We start from the raw sequence: 23,776 nt of genomic DNA, 5'->3' as shown, positions 1-23,776 counted from the left end.
TATAAACTTTTTAACCCAATAAAATTAATAAAATCCCTTTTCACATTTTTAGGAATGTGCCAATTTTGAGTGATCTATTTTAGATCCTATGGTTTGATTGGAAGATTGATCAAAATAGAATATATATCAAAGATATAATATATATTAATTTAAAAAAATTATAAAGTATTTTTTGAAGTACGGTACAATTTCTATAGAAATAGAAAATTTTGTTATATAATTGATACACCTATACTAATACCTAACTTAATCGGGTTGCAAAATCTTAACATAAATTCTCTACACAACAAAAAGTCTTAAGAATTAATATAAAACTAACTATGCAAATATTTAAAAAAATCCCTCAAGTGTATAGCTGAAATTCTGTTATACAATTTTTTTTTTCTCTTCAAAGATAAAATTCATTTTTTATTTTAGATTAATAAAATAAACAAATCATTAAAAAAAAAACAAACAAACGAGACAGAACATTGTTTTTAGTTATATTTATGGATTGAAGTCAAAATTATCTAGTTACAACTGTAATAACTATTATTAACGAAAACGTTTAAAGCCCTAACAATTTTTTTTTCACAATTTACTCGGTTCGTTTTGATGAAGATATGGTTGCTCTCTCATCTTTGCGAGGAGAGCCTTTTAAGTCAGCTAGGGTTTTACTAAGGTTTCTTCATGGTCCCTAGGGTTTTTCTTGTTTTCTCCATTCATCTTTGATTTGGTCACTGGTTCTTCTCCTGGTATTTGGCTCGTTCCCTGAGTTTTGTGAGTGTGGCTAGGGTTTTGATAGGGTTCCTTGTGCCCTCAGTTCTCTCCTTTGATTTTTCTTGTTTTTTAATATTAGGTTGATACGAACACAAGTTTGTGTGGTGCGCTTGGGGCTTTTGGCTACTGGTGTCGATATGGCTCTTGTGGAGATTGAGTGGCAATTGGATTTGATTGATTGAGAAAAAGTTGGGGGTAGTGATTGATAGTTTTGCACTCTTTGACGGTTTTATTGGCTTTTTGTATAGTCTAGTGGCTAAAGTCCTCTCGAGTCAGGAGGTTCATGGAGACAAATTTATTAAGACCTTTACTAGTTTATGGAGGGGCTCTGATGAGGTTTCGATTAAGGAGATTGCGACTAATCGTTTTTGGGTACGCTTTGTCTATGAACAGGATCAAAAATGGGTTCTTGAAATGGCGCCTTGGACATATCGATGTTCTTTGATGCTACTAGATGATGTGCCTGGCGATGGATGTATACATACAATAACCTTAACCCAAGGGACCTTTTGGGTCCAGGTGTATGGGGTTCCAGATTTTTGTATGACTGTTGTTGTTGCTAAAGCCATTGGGTTGCCGGTTGGTAAGGTATTATGAGTGGATATAATAGAGATGGGGATCTTTGTTGGAAGTTTTATTCATATACGTGTGCGATTTGATGTGCGGCTACCTTTGATAAGGAGGACTCCGGTTACCTTCTCGGAAGTAGGCAAGAAGATGATAGAGTTTTGTTATGAATATTTACCCGAGTACTATTTTGCCTGCGATCACGTTGGTCATGCTACAAAAGAAAGTGTGAAGAAATATGAGGATTCGCATGGCAAACTTAATTCTGATGTCTATACCCAATTTACATATGCCTTTTGTCACGGCCCGCATGTTGAAGGCTCAACCCAACAACTATGGGGCCAACCTAGATGATCCATTTGTGAAGGTCAAGCCCCACAAGAGAAGCTCAAGGCCCAACCCGTCAGATGGATCATGCTAGACCTCTTAGCCCACATGTCTAGATTCAATGTACAGTAGTAGGCAGACTACGATTGGTGACAGTAGTAGGTAGACTTCGGTTGGTGACAGTGTATCTTAGCCCTCTATTGTGGTGGTAGGTGGATATGATCTCTATATAAGGGGGATGTCTTATTGTGTATCCTCACCTCACAACTTGTAAAGCATTGAGTAGCAATACAAGCATATATTCTCCCAAACTCTCTTGTGTGTTCTTATTGTTCTTGCTCTGGCTTCGTGTTCTTGCTTGGTTCGATCTTATTTTGTAGGAAGGGAGGCTGACTTAGCTTGTTCAAGAGGCGATCAAGTCTAACGCCGCACAGAAGGAAGACTTCAAAAAAGTCATCCCGTGACAATTGGTATCAAAGCGAAAGCTCGAATCATTCGAAGAAGCATGTCGAAGAGCAGATCCGATGTGGAGACAGATATGTCCAAGGTCAACTTGGATCATGGGGGCAAATCAAAGAGGGAACGATCTAGAGATGTTGTAGCAACAATGGAGAAGCGGCTTTCTAAGATGGAGAATGCCGTAATTGAGTTCGATCAGCGACTCGAGGAGGATGTCCTTATGAAGGAGGGCTTCGGATCTGTGGTGGAAGAGCTTCAAGGCCAATTCCAAGGAGCCCTCAACTCTGCATTGGGCAGCATCATGCTAGATGTCCACACCAATTGGGCCTTGTGCAAGGAAGTTGTCTTGAACAAGACCCGGACTCCGAAGGAACCGAAGGTGTTAGATTCTTTCAAGCCCAAATCTTATAATGGGAAGAGTGAGGTGAAGGAGCTGAACACGTTTCTATGGAATATCAAAAAGTATTTCAAGTACCTTAAGATGGAGGATGATGAGCCCAAGATTACTTCAGCAACGTTGTTTCTCACCGACAATGCTCTCATGTGGTGGTGCCGTCGATCTATGGAGATCGACCAAGGTACGTTTACACTTGAGACTTGGGATGAGTTTAAGAAAGATATTATGTTGCATTTCTATCCAGAGAATGCCAAGTATGAGACAAAGGAGAAGCTGAGATGGCTAAAGCAAACGGGGAGCGTGAAGGACTATGTCGCCACGTTCACCAACCTGTTGTTCGAGGTGCCTAGCATGATAGATGAAGACAAGCTCATGTACTTCATGAGTGGCCTATAGAATTGGGCCGAGCTGGAGTTACAAAGGAGACACGTCCAAACCTTGTTAGGGGCAATTGCTGCAGCCGAGTCTCTTGTTGAGTTCAAGAGGAATGATCAAAGCGACTCCAAGTTCAAAGGAAAGAAAGGTAGCAGTGGATCCGATGAGGGAGACCACAAAGAGGGTAGCAAGTCAGGAGACAAGTCTGACAGTCACAAGTCATCCGTGAATAAGAATGACAAAGGTGACAAGGGGAAAGACAAGTCGAAGCTAGCTTGCTTCTTGTCCGATGGAGCGCACATGATGTGGGATTGTCCGCAAAAGAAACCCTTGAATGCCATGAACCAGGAGAAAGAAGAAGTGGCCAACACGGAAGCAGGAATGGGGGCCATTCACTGCTTCAATTGCCTACAGGCCAAAGTCGCTTAACCGCAAGTTCAAGCTAAATGGGTGATGTTCGTCGACGCCATGGTGGATGGCAAGACAACCCGTTGTCTGGTGGATACGGGTGCCTTGCACAACTTTATGTATGTGCAGGAAGCAAAGAGACTTGGGTGTCGAGTCTCGAAGGAAGAAGGCAGTATGAAGACGGTGAATTCAACTGCCAAACCAATTGATGGAGTAGCTCATGGTGTGGAGCTACACATCGCTACTTGGAAGGGAGTAGTTGACTTCTCCGTGATCTCGATGGATGACTACGATGTCGTGCTAGGAATGGAGTTCATGGACAAGGTAAATGCATTTCCCATTCCGTTTTACAATACTATGTGCATTGCACAGGGTGGAGCAATGTCATGCATGGTGCCAGTGGTGAGGCAACAAGGCAAGTCGAAGCTTTTGTTAGCCATGCAATTTTCCAAGTATTGGAAGAAGGGCGAACCGACGTTCCTTGCAACTATGAAGAGGGATATAGTTGAGAAGGAAGTCCAACCAGTCCCAAAAGTAGTGGAAGCAGTCCTTAAGGAGTTTGCAGATGTCATGCCCAAGGAGTTGCCCAACACCTTACCACCTAAGAGAGAGGTGGATCATGCCATTGAGGAGGAACCAGTGCTGAGACCTTCTGATCTTAGCAAACCTTTTGAGGTACACACTGATGCATCAGATTTTGCTATTGGTGGTGTACTCATGCAGGATGGACACCCATTGGCTTTCAAGAGCTGAAAGCTCAATGACACCGAGCGGAGGCATACCGTTCAAGAGAGGGAAGATGTAGACTTGTTCGTGCAGACTTGTCTTGTATGCCAACAAGACAAGACCTTGCAGAAGTAGCCAAGGGGGTTGCTAGAGCCACTTCCTGTTCCAACCAGATGAGATTGGGCAAAGTTGTTGGATGTTGCTCAGTTCTCGTACAACTTGCAGTGATCGGAGTCGATAGGGTCAAGACATTTTGAGTTGGCAACTAGACAACAACCTATGACACCGAACACAGTGGTGTCATGCTACACCGGGAGTAGCCCTGCTGCATACAATACGGCCAAATATTGGCATGTGACTAATGAGCTGGCTCGAGCTCAATTGGAGAAGGCAACCAGGAAGATGAAGAAATGGGCGGATAAGCACCGGCGAGATGTTGTATTCCAACCAGGTGACATGGTCTTTGTGAAGCTCAACCCCTCTCAACTCAAGTCCACTAGAAAGGTGCACAAGGTGTTGTTGAGGAGATATGAGGGCCCATTTCTTATCCTCCGAACTGTGGGAAGAGCTGCTTACCGTGTGGAACTACCGCCACGATTGAAGATTCATCCGGTGTTTCACGTGAGCAATCTCAAGCCCTACCATGCTGACCCTGAGGAGCCAAGTCGTGGGGAGTCTCAACGAGCTCCACCCTTAATGGTGACTTCATTTGACAGGGAGGTCGAGTGCATCATGGCCAAGCGTGAGGTGCGACGCAAAGGTGTACCGAGATACTTTGAGTACTTTGTCAAATGGAAGGGCCTGCCAGAGTCCGAAGGCAATTGGGAGAAAGAAGAGTCCTTATGGCAGTACAAGGACAAGATCGAAACATTCGAACAAGAAGGAACTACCTCGGCGACGAGGACGTCACCGGATTAGGTGGGGGAGAATGTCACAGCCCGCATGTTGAAGGCTCAACCCAATAACTATGGGGCCAACCTAGAGGATCCATTTGTGAAGGTCAAGCCCCACAAGAGAAGCTCAAGGCCCAACCCGTTAGATGGATCATGCTAGACCTCTTAGCCCACATGTCTAGATTCAATGTACAGTAGCAGGTATACTACGGTTGGTGACAATAGTAGGTAGACTTCGGTTGGTGACAATGTATCTTAGCCCTCTATTGTGGTGGTAAGTGGGATATGATCTCTATATAAGGAGGATGTCTCATTGTGTATCCTCACCTCACAACTTGTAAAGCATTGAGTAGCAATACAAGCATATATTCTCCCAAACTCTCTTGTGCGTTCTTATTGTTCTTGCTCTTGCTTCGTGTTCTTGCTTGGTTCGATCTTATTTTGTAGGAAGGGAGGCTGACTTAGCTTGTTCGAGAGGCGATCAAGTCTAAGGCCGCACGGAAGGAAGACTTTGAAAAAGTCATCCCGTGACACTTTGGTAGTTTAATATCTGTTGAAGATGCTACTTGAACAATATTGATGCTTAAAATACTTAACAGCTTCCCTTCTTTAAATGGATCTCATTTTGCCTGCTGCTTTCCAATTTTCATAAAGCATTGCATTTGGGGGGTGTAGGCTTTCTGCTTTTAATCTTTAAATGGGATCAAACTTTGCATAATTTTACATGCTGCTGCGTTTGTGAAATTCATCTTTTTTCATGTCTTCCCAACCTAAAACTGCAGATGTTATATTACCATCCAGCTTCTTCGTGGTGATTCATTGGAGATGGATATCACCCAAGAGGAAGTTCTAGAGATGGTTGTTAGGAAGAGGTATGAGGATAAGATAAAGCTTTCAGATGTAGACTTGGAGAGAGAATGAGTGTGGCATCTGCTTGGAGCCTTGTACCCAAATGGTTTTGCCAAACTGTTGCCATGCCATGTGCATTAACAACCTAGTCCCCAAAAATAATTGTTTGTTACCGTACATTTAAGAATAACTTGGTTAAATAATTGCATGAATAACCTAGGTCGTCCTTAATGTGCATTAGTTGCTACCGGGATTGGTATGAATAATTAACACTATCTCAAGCTCATTATTCTGGTTATGCTAGCTCTTTGTTAAATGAATTTGCCAATTTATTTTGATTACCGTACATTGAAGAATAACTTTGGTGGAACGCATCAGTAAGTTGCCACGTAAAATTCTTGTTAGTATAGTGTTCTTTCAAGGCATTAGTTGCATGTGTGGGCTTCTACTTGGACACTTGATTTTGATCCTGATAAAACTTTGTTTGGCTTCAAAGACCTTAGTTGAAGCCAATAGAAAGCCGACAGCTATTAGAGATTTTGGCTAGACTTATTTGAACAAAAGCCAAACCCAGGAGGCCAAATTACCACCATCAGTCTCCAATCACACTCGAGCCCTTCAACAAGATGTGCCTTTGTTTTTTTGTTAGAAGATACGTACGTGACCAGCTAGGTTTTGAAACCTAAGCCTCAAACATCCACGTCGGTGTGGACTTTGCTGGCCATTCTATACCAATTATGCATTCATTAGTCAAGATTTTCTTCTCATTTAAGCTTAATTATTAACACCCCCAAGGTTGATAATTGAAAAATAAATAAATCTTCAAGATTTGACACGTATTTTTGAGCGATTTTACAAAAATACTACTTTTACCATTTGTATATATACCACATTCTCATACCACCTTATGTGGCAGATAAGGTGTACAACCACATCAATTAAAAAGTGTCAATAAATCATAAAAGAAAAGAAAATGCTAAATTAGTTTTAATTGATGTGGTTGTACATCTCATCTGCCGCATAAGGTGGTATGGGAATGTGGTAAGAGTAGCATTATTCTTTACAAATTTACATAGCGGTAATTTTGTATGGTTAGTGAGAAATATAAATAGATTTCTATTGATACTATACCATATATATATAAAAGTGGAAAAATACTATCTTTCACCTATATTATAACACGTGAATGAGTTATACCACATGACATTATTCTAGTACTATGCAATAATTTCTTATTATGAAAAATGGTTTTTCCATATATCGGAAGTAGTTTGTCCCTCTTTTTTTTTTTTTTTTTTGGTCAAGGAAATGAACATGTCATTACCATATAGTGTTACAAAAGTCAGAAACATAAAACAAGGGCTCAACCAAACAAAATACAAGCCCAATCCAAAATACAAAAAAGCCCAAAATAACCAAAAAAACCCCCAAATACAAAAACCCTAGAATCAAACCCTAGATACACCAAGCAACCGCCACCACCTAATCTGCCACCACCGTTGTAGCCAGAAGAACAAGAAGGTTCAGGGGAACCAACAAAGGGGATCTGTAGAGTGTGGAGTTGGGGAAGCAAGCCACCAACATGCATCATGCTCAAGCGATCCAGTAGCAGGTATGGGTCCAAATGGACCATTAAACTGCAAAGCCAACACCTCCATAACATGATCTCAGATCTGAGGTTGGTTAGTAGGGGAGAAACAGCAGCAGCAGCAAACAAGTAGACAACCAAGAAAATTCTAGGGAGAGAGGAGGATTTTAGGGTTTGAGTTTTCCTAGGAGGGGTAGAGAAATGGACTGATGGGAGGTGAGTGTATGAAAGGGGAAAAGGGTGAGAGAGGTGAAATGGCTGAAGAGTAGTGATGGAGGGGATGTGGAGGAGATCTGGGCTTACAAATGGAAAAACATACGAGGAAGGCCAATCCAAAGCAAACTGAAAAAAAGGAAAAGGAAAGCCACACCAAAGGGTGGCAGAGAAGCCACACCAAAGGTGGCGGAGGAGTCGCCCCGAAGGGCGGCGGCACAGCCATCAGCTGCTCAGAAGAGGGTGGTGGAAAAGGAGAGAAGTTCTAGAGAGAAGGAGGAGCCTCTCTCTCTAAAGCTCTCTCAAACTATAGTCAAGTTTTTTTAAAAAAAAACATTTAGTTTGTCCCGTTTTAGTAAAAATAATGTGGCAAATATTACTGAGGCACACAGTTATATTTTTCTTTTCTAAATACATGCTTCTGCAAGTTGCCTTTGTAGATAAGCCTTGTTTTGCATTTAATTCGCGATAGGAAAATGAGTTTTCAGACCCCAAAAAAAAAAAGAAAAAAAAACTAAAGATAACAATTTTAAATCTTGGTTATATGTTTATTTTAAATCTGGCCTCATCCCGGATACTGGCAGATTACTCTTCAGATAACAGCTATTCAGCAAGCATTCCCAAAGCTGCAGAAAGTAGTCTTTCATCTCCATCATCTAAGGTTACCGTGACCAACGCACCTCGACACTTCGTCCATTTTATAACTCGCACCATGTCCCGTTTATTCTAACAAACTAATAGACCAATTCACACGACATCAAATTAGATAAAAAGTTTCGTAGCCACTTGAAGTTTCGTAACCCACACATGACAGGGCTTTTTCTCGATGGGCCGGGCAGGCCCCCATCTGCCCATGGGTAGGCCTAATGATGACCCCTAGCCCTAGTATATAAGCCACACCAACAGCATTGCCTTCAAAATACCGAAGTATCCAATCTTAAGCCACACCAACAGCACTGCTTTCAATACCGAAGCACATTTGAGGTATGGATCTGTAGATCATGGCAATTTCTCTTTCAATTTCAAGACCGAGACACAGTTTATCTTTTAGTTACTTTTTCTTTTTGATGCGACTACTATTCAGAAATTGAATTGGGCACCGCTAATCGCTTTTGGTCCCAAATCTTTGGGTTTTCAGTTATTGAGCACTTGTGTTCTTTCATATCTTTGTGATTTTCTGATTTTCTGTAAGGAACAAAAAACCAGAAAATCATAATGCTATATTAGTGTATATATCATGAGAATCTGAGGTAAATTCGCATGGCTATCTATAATCAAGAGTTAGGGGGCGGGGGAGGGGAGGAGAGGGGGAGAACCTTTTCAGAAATTGAGCACTTGTGTTCTTTCATATCTCTGTGATTTTCTGATTTTTTGGTAGGAACAAAAAACCAGAAAATCATAACGCTATATTAGTGTGTATATCATGAGAGTCTGAGGTAAATCCCAGAGTCTTGTGATTTTCTGGTATTTTTGGCTTTCCTCTCTCTGTACAGGTACCCACTCATTTACCTCACTCTCCTCTTTTCCCCTCTTCTTCTTCTCCGACTTCTCTCTCACACTCCCAATTCTCTCCTCTCTAACAAGACCTCAATTTCCGATTCCCCGAAATGCCCCTCCCTTGTAGGAGGAAAGTTCCTCTGGTACGCTCCCCACAGTGGCTTCAGCAACCAGCTTTCCGAGTTCAAGAACGCCGTTTTGATGGCCGCCATTTTGAACCGGACCTTGGTTGTCCCTCCGGTTCTCGATCACCATGCTGTTGCTCTCGGTAGTTGCCCCAAGTTTGGGGTTTTAAGTGCCAATGAGATCTGAATTTCGGTCTGGGATCATAGTTGAGCTCATTCGGAGTGGGAGGTATATCGGTTTCCTCCGTTTCTCATTTTGTTGGTCTATTTGGGGTAAAGGTGTTGAATTTTGGTGGAATTGGAATGTGGGTTTGATTGGTTTGTTTTAGTTTTCATGTTAATGGCCCCAACTTGTTTTTGCTTGACCCATTGTTCGGTTTGTAAAATGATGCTGGGTAGGGGTGGGCATAAAAACCGATAAACCGAATGAACCGACCGAACCAAACCAAACCGAACCGAAAATGAAGTTTTTTTGACCAAATCGAAAAAGTCAACATTGGACCTGACCCAAACCGAAGTCAACGGTTCGGTCTTCGGTTAAAAAATATTTGGAACCGGTGAACCTGACCCGAACCGAGCATTAATTAATAATATATAAATATACCACGCGGCCTCTGTTTATTGGGTAAAAGAAGAGTTTACCTTGAGGATGCTCGCACTAGATCACAACCACAACTAAACCTAGCGCCTTTACCTTTCTCTCAAATTCAATCGACCTCCCTCTCACTCTCAGTTTCAGTCGCCGCCTCTCTCTCACCCTCTACCTCTATCGTCTCTCTCCCGACCTCACCCTCACCGTCATCGACCTCTCTCTCTCGTCTTGCCTCGTCTCTCTCCATCTCATGTCGATGGTGGAACTGTGTTAATCTATGGAAGGTTTTGAAATTTTGGCTTCAATGGAGGTAAATATTTGTTGCTAACCTTATTTTTGTTTTGTTTTGAGTGTGTTTAATATGTTGATTTCTGCTGCTAGCCTTGACTTTGTTTCTGATTATTTAGTTTGATTTCTGATATTTGATTTCTTGTTATTTAGTTTAATTTCTGTGTTTTTTATCCTTTACTGATTCAGTGCCTTCGAGAAACGCTCCCTTAAATAATTGTAAGTTCTCGTTTCATTTTGAATCACCATAAAAGGGTCTTGCTTATCTATTTTATGTTTTTTTTTTCTTTGCCAATCTGACATGATGAGCTATATGAAATTTTCTATTTTCTGGGTTTGTAGAGACGCTTTTGAATTGAGATGGGTTTGGCTTAGTTTTTAATTCCTGTGAATTTTTTTTTGGCTTAATCTGTAATGGGTTATGTGATTCTTTTCTGTTTCTGGTATCAACTTTGATCAAAATCAGGCTTTTAATTTTATTTGAATTTTTTGTTGTTGTCATTTTTGGTTTAATTCATATGATATGGTTCATGTTTATTCTTTTGGGTTAAGGTTTATTAAGGGTTTAGTTCTTTGATAATTTCTCTCGTGTGGTTTAATCTGACATGAGTTCATGGGTAATGTTCATGTAGATGGAGGATGATGAAGAAGAGGAACCATAATCATTCTCTAAACTATGTGGCTAAAGCTTTTCAGTTAGGGTGTTTTTAATATGTGGCTAATCCTTCGGTTGAGTTTTTCTTTGTTTTCTTGGGTTCCAGATTCTTTCTTTTTGGCCATGAATTTTTATTTGTTTGGTTGCTGTGAAGTGTTCTTCTATCTTCAATATTAATAGAATTAGAGTTACTGCAAACACTTTCTTTTTTTGGTGAAATTAACTATTGAGTTGGATTATGATCTGGTGAGTGATTTTTAACTAATACAACAAGTGTATTTTTTTGCAGCTCCCTTATACACGTGAATCTGTTTGGTAAGTGATAATATGCCATTAGTATCATTTGTTCAAACCTGCAGCTCCTTTATTTGTATTTTTTGTCATGGGTTGTAAAATATAATTTGCTGCCTTACTTGTATTTTTTGTCATGGGATGTAAAATATAATTTGGTGCTTTGCTTGTATTTTTTGTCATGGGATGTAAGAACCAACTAATTTGATAGTTGGATGATGCTTGTGATTGTGATTCAGTTTAGAAACTTTAAAAAAACAGGTTATAGATAGGTTGAATCTATATGATTTGGGTGAGAAAAAACGAAATGGGCTTTAATGGATGGCCTGTTTGAAAAATTGGTTTTGGGCTTGTTCATAAGAATTTAATAGGTTTTGGCAATTTGTGAACAAAAAAAGGGTTTTGGCTGAATGTAAATCTGATTTGGGCTTTGTTTTGCTAAAAAAATTTGAGAACCCTAAAGAAAATGGTAAAAATGGGCTCAAGCCCAAACCCGATCAGAACCTTAGAACCGACCCGAGAACCGAGCCCATTTTCGGTTCGGCTTCATTTCGGGTTTCACTCTAGACCTGACTTGATTTGAGACCCGAGCTCTCCTTTGGTTCGGCTCGTGGGTCGGCCAAAATTTGACCCGACCCGAATCGTGCCCAGGCCTAATGCTGGGAAGGTATTGGATTTTTCTTTTTTGGTAGGATTGGCATGTTGGTTTATTGGGTTTGTTTGGATTTCCATGTTAATGGTACCAAATGTGTCTTATCAAACTCACTTGATGTATACTTATGATATTTATTCATTGGTTCCAAATTTGTTTCGATATTTTTTATATTTATAATACAACTATCTTTCTCTCTTGTTGCAGGTATGTTTCCATGGCTGACATTGTTGATAGGAATGGACCGGAATTTTTTGGAATTTATCGTCAGTGCAAAAATAGATAGTAGTGGTTAGAGGAAGCAACGGACTTCTATTGAGTTACTCCTTGTAATGGGGAGGGGCCACATCAGCCTTAAGGTGATGATCTTTAGCTTTGGCAACCAATGCCGCATTCTTGCTGGTAGCTATATTCGCGGCTACTGCAATTTGTCCTTCCCAATTTGTTCCACGAACCAGCTCCGCCACAAAAAGCAATTCCTCGTACTGCTCCACAAATATGCTATCCATTTCTAGCATGTTCTTCTTGCGCAAGGCGATCTCTTCTGCCACCTTCTCACTGGCTTTTCCCTTCAATTTTGGAAGTCGTGTCAGTGCCTTCTTTTTCGTGACGGAGCTAGTTCCACGAAAAAGAAGGCACTGACACGACTTCCAAAATTGAAGGGAAAAGCCAGTGAGAAGGTGGCAGAAGAGATCGCCTTGCGTAAGAAGAACCTGCTAGAAATGGATAGCATATTTGTGGAGCAATACGAGGAATTGCTTTTCGTGGAGGAGCTGGTTCGTGGAACAAATTGGGAAGGACAAATTGCAGTAGCCGCGAATATAGCTACCAGCAAGAAAGCGGCATTGGTTGCCAAAGCTAAAGATCATCACCTGAATGCTGATGTGGCCTATCCCCATTACAAGGAGTAACTCAATAGAAGTCTGTTGCTTTCTCTAACCATTCCTATCTATTTTTGCGCTGACGAAAAATTCCGGTTTTCTTAATATCCACATTGAGACTGGAAATGTAAGGATTTATTTATGGACTCTGCATCTGATTGACACTTTGCTTAGACCCGCTACTGAAAATTGCCTGAGTTAAAATTTGAAAGAGCAGTAGAGAAACATAGCAGTGTGATAGTTCAATTCTACTGAACAAGGTAATGTCATCATATGCATATCCCCTTCAACTCAATCTAATCTTTTATCATACATGAAAGCTTAGTACAGGCATAACAAAATCTGATTGACTTTATTGTATAACCAACTCACTAATTGGACGAAAATATATATTTTAGTGTCAATCAATGCAAGTTGAATTTGTCTCCAATAGTTTTCAGGACAGACTGACTGAAAATTACAAACATGAATAAGATTTCATTTTCATCTGCAACAAATTGCCATGTACATTACATATACCTAGAGGATAATCCACTTGCTATAGCAAGCATCTGTCCCCTCTTTTCTTCTTGCTCTTCTGGCTAATTTTTTAGGGAGGGAAACCTATCATATGTGTATTTGGCACCTGATCCTAAAATCCATAGAAAATGAGGAAAAAATTAACACCATCTGAAGCTTAATATCTGTAATATCTTCTTCTCTGGACATAATTTTCAATCTTAAATAAACAGCAAATCAAATTCACCTGATGCGGGAGCATCAGTATCTGCGGTTGTTATAATCTCAGGCTCTACCAAATTTGAGGGCATTGTTAAAGAAGGGTGCAAAGTATGTTGTTGTCCAAGGTCTGCCAATGTCAGGGTGCTTGCCATTGGCCATGAACTTAGCTCCCGAAGACGACCGAGACAGTATAGGATGTGTGAAGAGCGCAAACAACCAAACCTATGGCCATAACCTTGTCCTCCAAGCCAAGTTGCAACAACTCGGGACACAGTTTCGACATGCTGTCATCACCTATGCTGATTACTGGAATGCCTATTTCACAGTCATGAAGAATCCAAACCAGTATGGTTTCAAGGAGAGCTTCAAGGCCTGCTGTGGGACAGGTGACCCCTACAACTTCGAGGTGTTTGCCGTGTGTGGCACACCGTCTGCTAGTGCCTGTCCAAGCCCTTCCCAGTACTTAAACTGGGATGGAGTTCATCTCACTGAAGCCATGTACAAGGTGCTTACTGTTATGTTCCTCAATGGCAAGGCCACTCACCCTAGCTTCAGTTACTTGTTGGACATGAAACTGCGTCGCGGATGAACTGCTTGCCTTTGGATCAGCTTAATGTTTTAGTACTTTGCTATGTTGCTTGTGATCTCAACTGAGTAGATTGTAGTTATGAAGCAAAAGAAAAACAAATCAGATGGTATAATCGGTGTTAGTTACTACTGCTTGAGAACATTTCTCAGGCTTCCATAATTTAGAACATCTTGTGAAAAATTTACATGTTGAACTATTCACCAAATCGTACTTGTTTCTAAATATTCATTGTTTGGGAGGAATTGAACCTACGAAATCACCAATTATTTCTCATCGAAAGCTAATGAATAAGATTCAACAAAGGAAATGATGCACTCTTGGTGCCATGGGATTTAATCATCCAACAAAGGTTAAAAAAGAAAATTTGTTATCTCTGTGTAAAAGAACTCCTCACTAAATGCAACATGGGAGTTGCATGGCCTGACAGCATTTCCATCACAAAATCAAAATTGCATGACAAAAGAAGTGACTCTTCTGATATATATAATTTTTATCTCTCACACAAAACATGTACATTACTGCCGCAGGTCAGAACCCACAAGTCCCCTGAATTCACTCTCTTTATACTTCCCCGGCAGAACGGGCAAGATTCCGATCTTGTGTTCCTATAACACATAAAGATGCAAAGATGCAAATACTTCTCCGGTGATACTGGATGAGAGTAAAGCAGAAAATGGAAGAACAACTATTTTGGGGATTAAGGAAGAACTAGATTATTCATACCAATCGCGGTAGCAAATAATGCACATGGCATGGCAACAGTTTGGCAAAACCATTTTGGTACGAGGTGCCAAGCAGATGCGACACTCATTTTCTCTCTCCAAGTCTATATCTGAAAGCTTTATCTTATCCTCATATCTCTTCCTAACAGCCATCTCTAGAGCTTCCTCATCTCCAACGAATCAAAAACACGAAGAGGAGCAATCAATCCATTGAAGCAAAAACAGGAAAATGGGTGCCAAGTTATCGTAAACCAATTTCATTTGAAGAACCGTATCACTCTTGCGTCTGGGGATGGAAGCTGCCCTGCAAACATATATTTATACAAGTAACATCAAAAGTCACTTAACTTCATCAACCAAAAAAAAAGGTCTATTAACTCAGCAAAACATTCGAAGGGTCAGCAACAAATTCATAAAACAAGGTAAGCAAGGAACCAGAAGGCGTGCTCTTAAAACTATGGACTGAACCTCAGGCCATTTTTAAAATTGCAAATATTCAGCAAACCCCCAACATTAGTTCAACTACAGCCAGAAGAGAATGAAATGATAAAATATAACAGGGGGAATCCAGTAGTATATATCCAAGATTATGTACAGAGGACTTGCAAACTTCCTAGCATGCTCATTATCCACATAAAGATCAAAGCTTGTGAATTGGGGTCAACATGACAACAAATTATGGAATTCATTTAGCATAACAATGACAGCAAGAACAAAAGGCGTTGTATGCGGATTATGTCCATACGCAAATAGATATTAGTTTCAGAACCAAAAAAATACTGAAATGCAAAACAACTATATTATTTTTCTCTCTTTCTTCCCCAGTTATTTTTTGCAGTAACAATCCATCAAAATCAAAACCAAAATTAATAAAGAAATAGAAACCCATGCATTATTTTGACCCTTCTGGATATTGCAGAGTAGGATTCAGCCTCAAAATAGTAAATGTAGAATATGGCATGCTGAATATCAGAGTACAAAGTTAGAAGCCTTTTATTTCACGTTTCTCAAACCCAATTTCAAAACACAATATAAACAGAAAAAAGCAGATTAGAAAGGAAAAAAAAAGTAAGGGGGTTACACTCACAGATTATTGGCATGCTGAATATCAGCCTCAAGAATCTTAAGAGAATTATTGTAAGGACTGCCAATATTTGAGGTAAGAATTGAAATAGGATTCTGGCCTCTTCTAATTGCATCTTGTAACTTGTCCAGTAGGTTATTAGTGTTTTCGTCAGAACCTAATCCTCTTTCCAGATAATCCATGGAACCATGGGAATGCAGGAAGTGTGTTAACTGTGAATACCAACAAATAAATAAGTCCAACACGAAGAGCCGCGGACAAGATATTTCATGAAATGAAGATTAAAATGATACTAAAGAAAAAACGTTGCTGAAATAAACCAACAACAACAACACAAAAACACACATGTTTGACTGGTATGCAAGAAACTCTGCAATATGTAGAGTCTCAACAATTACAATCACGATCAATAACTACATTAGTCATACCAATTACTATAATTACGACTAGGAATTATATCTACCAATAATTACTAAATGTGAGTCAATATCTCGAAGATAAAGATGGGTGCAATGAACATAAATACCAAGGGTTCTGGTGGTTGGCCAATTGACCAAGACCGCATCGTCAAGAATGCTTGAGTGTTGAAGACATGAGCAGCAGAAACTTCCTTGGGAAAAAAAATACACAATTCCACCAAATAAAATTTAAAGGAAACTACGAAGACAAATGAATAGGCCAATTCACACATCAAATTAGATAAAAAGTTTCATACTATGAAGTTTCGGTAGCCACTTGAAAGTGATGCAAAGAACTTTAAGAACACTAACTTGCACATGAAATCAAATGCAAAGAATATGTGTGAATACTTAACACACTCCAAATATTCGGGCTTAAGAAACAACTAACAAGCCATTAGCTCAAAGGGAAGACATAGCTTCAAGACCTCACCAACATTAAACTTTAAACTTTAAGAAAAAGAAAAGAAGGGAATAACAATGACTACACTGATGTTTGTTGAAGTATAATGAAAAGCTTATAATCTGCAAAGTTGGTCACAAAATTTAAAATAAATCAAGGCAAAATTGCCCTTTCAGTGTTTTACAACAAAAGTGGAACCCCTGCATTTATTTCACTAATACTTCATAATTATTTTGCTTGGCACCCGACTATCACCTAGGTTGAAGGTCATGATCTTCTCCCCAAGGTTTGTTGACACCTTCAGGATATTGCTCAGGCAAACTATATAAACCATCCTTCATCTGATTTATCCGACCCCACAACATCGGGATGCAATAATTTTGTTATCTCCCCACGCAAATCGCCTAATTCTGGCTCTGGGATAGGAGGTATATCTTCCATCGTCGTGATATGATTGCACTCAAGGTCAACAACAACTATCTAGAACCACAAGGGGAAGGCAAGAAAGCAGATATTACATCACTAACTTTCTTACATGCTACAAATTTCATCATGATTTTGCAATCTTGTGGAAAACATGAAAGAAGAAATCACAGAAAAAGAAACCAAAACAGAGATAGAGACAAAAAGAAGGTAAGAAGGGCGAGCTGTAAGAGATATGCAACATTGTAAAGAATAGAAAACCTAAGCCCAAGTAATTATACAATATACAGCCATGAATTCCTGTGATAGTTACTTTGACCAAATATAGGTCAGGATCAAATCCAAAGGTTTCTCAACATATTGTTATTAACTTATAAGCTATGCTGTTGGGAACCTAACAACCATATAACATATATAAAAGACCACGAGATATATTGTTCAACCAGCACATGTAAATTAATAACTATATATTGACAAAAGAGCAGTTTATACAGAACAACTTACACCATCGATGGCCAGAGTAGATGTATCAACGCCTGAATGGAGACCCATCATTTATGGCGTGGGCGCATCAATATAGTCTACTCCACTGAAAAAGAGTAACAGAATGTAGACTTGCTTCCGCACAATAAACATGCACAAATTAGAACAAGAGTCAAATACAGGAAGCATTATGCATTCCATCTTTGAACAAAAAATAAGTTCTTTTGAAAATGTTGGAAGGTAAAAAATTTGTCATCACAATGACAAAAACTAAATGAAGCACAAGTAAAGGGGAACATATTTTCCTAGACCCATCAAAAGCAGAAGGCAGACGCATTCAACTAAAAAAGAAGAAAACAATGAGGTTGTGCATCAACATCAGAAGAAAATAATTCCTCTAGAGTATTCCTAAGTAAACGAAAGCTAGGCGATGGAGAAACTAGACAGATACACTTATCTACAAATGAATTTGCAGGTACACAATAAGCTTCAGCAATATCCTCGTTGACTGGATCCCAGAACGCAATGTAACTAACATAAATTTTTGTCCCATCACCCTCTGCACAAAATTAGGAAAACACCCATAGGAACAAACAACAAGACATGGGTACATGCACACTTGCAAGAAAGCAACTAACTATGAAATGATCATTAAACAAAAAGGAAACATATTAATGTTAAACAGAAAACACATAGCTCTATCTAAAGCTTTGTTTAAACCAACTAATCTGGAGAAACCACTCGTATAATGCCCCCGATACACTCTGAAATTTTTAAGCGACAACACTAACTTGAAGGAGTGGTTAAATTCTACATTTTCTTCTGCAAGTTTAATAACAAGGAAGGAAACACTTTCATGAAGAATGCATAGAGCAGAGAGTAGAGCTTAAATACCAGTGAGAACAATGAGGTAGCTCCGTGGAATCGTGTAGGCGTCATTGGAATCATAGCCTGATGAATAGAACAAAACAACAGCTGGAAACACACACTGAAACAGAAAACAAGAAAAGCACACAATCATCCAGATGATTCATAAGGCGCAGCTGAAATTGAATGAAAAAAAAAAAAAAGGATTTGGGAAAACAAACAGAAGAAAAGAAGAGAAGCAGAAATTGAAAGCAGCGAAGATTGGTGCTTACGATTGAGAGCTGAGGAGGAGGAGGGTACTGGTCCAGAAGAGACGGCAGGTAGAATGTACAAACAGACAGATGAATTTGAGAGAGAGAGAGAGAGAGAGAGAGAGAGAGAGAGAGAGAGAGAGTTGGAGGTTGAGATTTGGTTCAGGGAATAGAAAATGAAGGACAATTTGAGATTTAATTCAGCCTCTGAAGCTCTCTCACACGAGAGGAAGTTGAACAGAGGGCTGTTCTGTTTTGATCTTCTCCCACTCGATCAGTACCAGAACGACATGAAATTTGAGGGTTTGTTTCCTAAGACAAAAATGAACTAGATAATTAAAACAATTATAAATTTTGGCTGGTTTGTATTTTTTAATGATTCATTTATATTATTAATCTAAAATAAAAAATGAATTTTATCTTTAAAGAAAAAAAATTATAATTTTTGTATAACACAATTTAAGCGATACAAGGGATTTTTGTAATTATTTGCATAGTTAATTTTGTATTAATTCTTAAGATTTTTAGTTGCCTAGAGAATTTATGTTAAGATTTAGCAATCCGATTAAGTTAGGTATTAACATGGGTGTATCAATTATCTAACAAAATTTTACTTCATAGGATCTAAAATAGAAAATTGGCACATTCGTCATATAACTACCTAAAAATATAAAAAGGAATTTTGTTAATTTAATTTGGTTAGAGAGTTTATATAGTGATAATAATTTAGAAGATTATAAAACACATTTTTAACTTAATCAATTAGTTTCAACAAACTCGTCTTTAATATTAAATATAAAATAATTTTATTTTTATTATTGAGTCAAGTCGATGTAGAAATTGAGAATCCTCATCTTGAAAATGATACAACGTACTAAAACGAATGATGAACCCTTGTGCTTGCCTTTCCCCACACTCCCTGCTCTCTATCGTCCTCGTCCTTTTCCCTTTCAGCAGTTTGTTCAATTATTGGAATAATTTAAAAGGATCTGAATTGAGGGCCATATCCTCATTTGCTAATTGTCCTGTTTGGTTGTCATTTAATTTTTTTAAAAAAATTAAAAAAATACACAACTAGTGTGGTCCAATTTTGTAAGGTGTGAAACCGGCACCAAAACACGTTTGAACCTGTTCGATCTGATTCGGTGCCGATTTGTTGACTTTTTAGCCAACACGGGTTTTTATTTTTATTTTTCCATCTGGTGCGACTCGGTGTTCCTGTTTTCCCATCTCAATGCCCACCCTTACCCCCAAAGAGATCTTGTCCACCCTCAGCATAACAAGTCTCATTTAGATCCAAGGCCAAAGAATTACTAACCACCACTCCAGGTTGCGGAACCACCAAAAAAGTATATGGATCATCCTGCATACGCACGTCCATTGGAAGCATCTCACCCTCATCTCGGATATTGGCATATTACTCTTCAGATAACAGTTGTTTAGCAAGTATTCCCAACGCTGTAAAAAGTAGTCTTTCATCTCCATCATCTATGGTATCATGACCGACCCGCCTCGACACTTCTTCCATTTTCAAACTCGCACCATGACTCGCCCCTGTACGAATTGTCGCGACCTCTCACTGTTGTCTAGTCTTGCATGGAGAGGAAACATATCTATTACATCATCCGTGTCATGGAAGGAAGATCGCCAAGACTAGCTATTAGAACTCGTATGAGCCCTGACCCCGGCTCGCCTCCAAGACCCATATCCTCTATTCTTTTTGTCACTGTGTGATGAAACAACCTGCTGAGAAGAGAGATGTCTCGCTGATGACCCAATTAGTTTGCCCCATATATTTATTTCTCCTTCAAGCCGTGCAAAGGCATATGTAAATTGGGTATAGACATCAAAATTAAGTTTGCCATGTGAATCCTCATATTTCTTCACACTTTCTTTTGTAGCATGACCAAAGCGACCGCAGGCAAAACAGTACTCAGGTAAATATTCATAACGAAACTCTATCATCTTCGCGCCTACCTCCGGGAAGGTAATTGGTGTCCTCCTCATCAAAGGTAGCCACAAATCATATATGAATAAAACTTCCAACGGAGTCATCCCCATCTCTATTATCCACTCATAATACCTCACCAACCGGCGACCCAATTGTGTAGCAACAGCAACAGTCATACAGAAACTCGGAACCCCATGCACCTAGACCCAAAAGGTCCCCTGGGTTAAGGTTATTGTATGTATACATCCATCACCAAGCATATAATCTAGTAGCATCAAAAAAAGGCCGATAAGTCCAAGGCGCCATTTCAAGAACCCGTTTTTGGTCCTGTTCACAGAGACAAAGCATAGCCAAAAACTATTAGTCCCAATCTCCTTAATCGAAACCTCATCAGAGCCCCCTCGTAAACTTGTAAAGTGTCTCGATGAACATCCTGACTCGAGAGGACTTTAGCCACCAGACTATACAGAAAGCCAACAAAAAGGTCAAGGAGGTAACTGCGACATTCGGCAAAGCTGCCATTACTCTATCCAGATTACTATTCACACCGTACTTATTCTAAATTAAGCATCGGGAGCCTTCGGCCAGTACCACACATGTGCCAAAGGACTTATCGAGCATTTCTTTGTCTTGCAGATAGATCGCTCTACCAAAGCTCAGAAGAGGCCGAAGGAGACAACATCACTAAGTTGGACCCAAAAGTGTTGAACCATTTTTTAGCATCAACAAAATCTATTTTTATTTCCCACATTCCTGGTGGCACCCAAACCCAAATTGTATAAAAATCAAAATATACATGTGATGCGGACACCAACTCTTTATAAAACCTTGTCTTCGATTTCCACACTTCACCAATTCATGCATGTTGTTAGGCATGAAGGTGTGCAAAGCAAACCAACTAGTGGCGTTCACCAAATACACAAATGCAGGACTCATTTTCTCACGAATTCATAATATTTAAAGCCAATAGAAAGCCGACAGCTATTAGAGATTATGGCTAGACTTATTTGAACAAAAGCCAAACCTAGGAGGCCAAATTACTACCATCACTCTCCAATCAAACTTGAGCCCTTCAACAAGATGTGCCTTTGTTTTTTTGTTAGAAGATACATACGTGACCAGCTAGGTTTTGCACCTAAGCCTCAAACATCCACATCGGTACGGACTTTGCTGGCCATTCTATACTAATTATGCATTCATTAGTCAAGATTTTCTTCTCATTTAAGCTTAATTATTAACACCCCCAAGGTTGCTAATTGAAAAAAAAAAAATCTTCAAGATTTGACACGTATTTTTTAGTGATTTTACAAAGAGGCTACTTTTACGACATTTGTATACCACATTCTCATATCACCTTATATGGCAAATGAGGTGTAAAACCACATCAATTAAAAAGTGTCAATAAATATCATAAAAGAAAAAAAAATGTTAAATTAGTTTTAATTGATGTGGTTGTACACCTCATCTGCCACATAAGATGGTATGAGAATGTGGTAAAAGTAGCATTACTCTTTACAAATTTACATAGCGGTAATTTTGTATGGTTAGTGAGGAATATAAAGAGATTTCTATTGACACTATATATATAAGTGGAAAAATACTCTGTCTTTCACCAATATTATAACACGTGTGTCCAATATAGATCCTTACATTTTCTATTTCCTAGACATATACCCATCACTCTATAAATCTATGTGTAAAACCCAATTTCAAATTTAAATGACCAGTAGGATATAAGAGGTTGTAGTATTCCTATATTTTTACATTGTTGCCACCAAACTTCATATTTTATTTATAATTTATTTCAAGCATTTCATTAACTGTCATAATTGTAATTAACACTCCGTATTAATAGCATATCAATCACCCCATTTCTTTTGGTTGTCATTCCCTCTCACATACCACCCCCTAAAATTGCAAACAAAAAAAAATATCTGTAAATTACATATCCAATAATGTACCTATAAATATAAATATATACGTATAAAATATAAATATATTATTTAAATAAAATATAGGTATATTATTTACCAAATTTATAAATAAATAAAAAAACCTAAGTCAGTTACTTTGTAATTGAAATTTCGGTGCATTTTTCATAAATTAAAAATAGGTACACAATAATTTATAGAAAATATAGGTACATTCTTTACCCATAGGTAAATTATTTTACACTATACCTATAAATGTGTATAGGTACATTATTTGGAGAGGAAAAATAGGTTCATTTAAAAAAAATACGTACATTGTTGACAAAAAAAAAATACGTACATTGTTTTACTAGGTATATTATTAGAGGAAAAAAATAGGTACATTATTTAGAGAGAGAAAATAGGTTCATTTAAAAAAAAATTGTTTTTCATAAAGCAAATAATAGGTACTTTATTCAGAGAAAAAAGGGTACATAATTTAGAGAAAAAAAATAGGTACATTATTTAGAGAAAAAATAGGTTCATTTAAAAAAAAAAATTCATAAAACAAACAATAAATAGATTATCAAAATATTTTTCAACATAATTAGAATGTACACTATTATTCATAAAACTATAATAAAATAGATTACTAGTAGTATAATTCATAAAAGGAAAACAACAACAAAAATTTATTAAATAAACCAAAACGGTTTTTTTTTTTGGTCATAAAATAAACCAAAACGTTACTAATATGTTAATGTTTAATTTAATATTTAATTTCAAATAAGTTTCTAAATTAATTCCTACATCCATTACAACCATTTGAAGATCTTTCCAAATTCAACGTGTGTCATGAGTTACACCTCCACATAACACGTTAACTTGTAAATACGGGTAGTTTTGGAATCCAAAAAATAGAATAAATCAGATTTTAAGCTAGATTAGGTAACTTGCTTACTTGGATCCTAGTCAGCGGGTTTTACTTGAAAAAATTGGGTATTTTAAATAGAAAAATAAAGGAAAGGGTTGTAGGTGATTACATATGAATTTTATGGGTCTAAGCTCAAGTTACTAACGAGTTATCCACATGACATTATTCTAGTACTATGCAATAATTTCTTATTATGAAAAATGGTTTTTCCATAGATCGGAAGTAGTTTGTCCCGTTTTAGTAAAAGATAATGTGGCAAATATTACTGAGGCACACAATTATATATTTCTTTTCTAAATACACGTTTCTGCAAACTGCCTTTGTAGAAGAGCATTCATTTGATAAGCCTTGTTTTGCATTTAATTCGCGATAGGAAAATGAGTTTTCATAGACTAAAGATAACAATTTTAAATCTTGCCTCATCCCCGATACTGGCAGA

General features: G+C 38.3%; 1 protein-coding gene and 1 pseudogene across 30 annotated transcripts; one reads left to right on the top strand and one right to left on the bottom strand.

The window, feature by feature from the left end:
* Positions 1-8,452: 8,452 nt before the first annotated feature.
* Positions 8,453-14,073, top strand: LOC110773496 (GDSL esterase/lipase At3g48460 pseudogene; annotated as a pseudogene). Of its 24 annotated transcripts, XR_002529312.2 has the most exons (5): positions 8,480-8,545; positions 10,253-10,282; positions 10,696-10,758; positions 11,008-11,033; positions 11,869-12,205. The product of XR_002529312.2 is annotated as a GDSL esterase/lipase At3g48460 pseudogene, transcript variant X15 (transcript). The 24 variants fall into 24 exon arrangements; XR_002529309.2 differs by lacking the exon at positions 10,696-10,758 and having other exon boundaries at positions 11,869-12,206; XR_015835872.1 differs by having other exon boundaries at positions 10,696-11,033; positions 11,869-12,068.
* Positions 14,074-14,305: 232 nt separating this feature from the next.
* Positions 14,306-18,872, bottom strand: LOC110773513 (uncharacterized). 6 transcript variants are annotated; one of them, XM_088253188.1, is made up of 6 exons: positions 18,564-18,872; positions 18,319-18,412; positions 17,446-17,559; positions 16,184-16,267; positions 15,661-15,869; positions 14,306-14,877 (listed from the first exon to the last, which is right to left on the bottom strand). In XM_088253188.1, exons 3-6 carry the CDS (start codon positions 17,494-17,496, stop codon positions 14,754-14,756), a joined length of 468 nt encoding a protein of 155 aa, XP_088109314.1. In that variant the 5' UTR covers positions 17,497-17,559; positions 18,319-18,412; positions 18,564-18,872; the 3' UTR covers positions 14,306-14,753. The 6 variants fall into 6 exon arrangements, with proteins under 6 accessions (XP_088109314.1, XP_088109315.1, XP_088109316.1 ...); XM_088253189.1 differs by having other exon boundaries at positions 17,446-17,555; XM_088253190.1 differs by having other exon boundaries at positions 17,446-17,530.
* Positions 18,873-23,776: the final 4,904 nt, after the last annotated feature.

Source organism: Prunus avium, chromosome 5 (assembly GCF_965620075.1).
Source record: "Prunus avium chromosome 5, drPruAviu1.hap1.1, whole genome shotgun sequence".
Classification (NCBI taxonomy): domain Eukaryota; kingdom Viridiplantae; phylum Streptophyta; class Magnoliopsida; order Rosales; family Rosaceae; genus Prunus; species Prunus avium.
This window is presented reverse-complemented; position numbering and strand designations above follow the sequence as displayed.

Excerpts from the sequence above, each read along its gene's own strand:
- LOC110773513 (XM_088253188.1), bottom strand. The coding sequence starts at position 17,496 with ATGATGGGTCTCCATTCAGGCGTTGATACATCTACTCTGGCCATCGAT. Across the intron at positions 16,268-17,445 it reads CTACTCTGGCCATCGATGGT|GAAGTTTCTGCTGCTCATGT; the intron begins GTAAGTTGTTCT and ends TTTTTTCCCAAG. Across the intron at positions 14,878-15,660 it reads ATTCAGCATGCCAATAATCT|GGCAGCTTCCATCCCCAGAC; the intron begins GTGAGTGTAACC and ends ATATGTTTGCAG.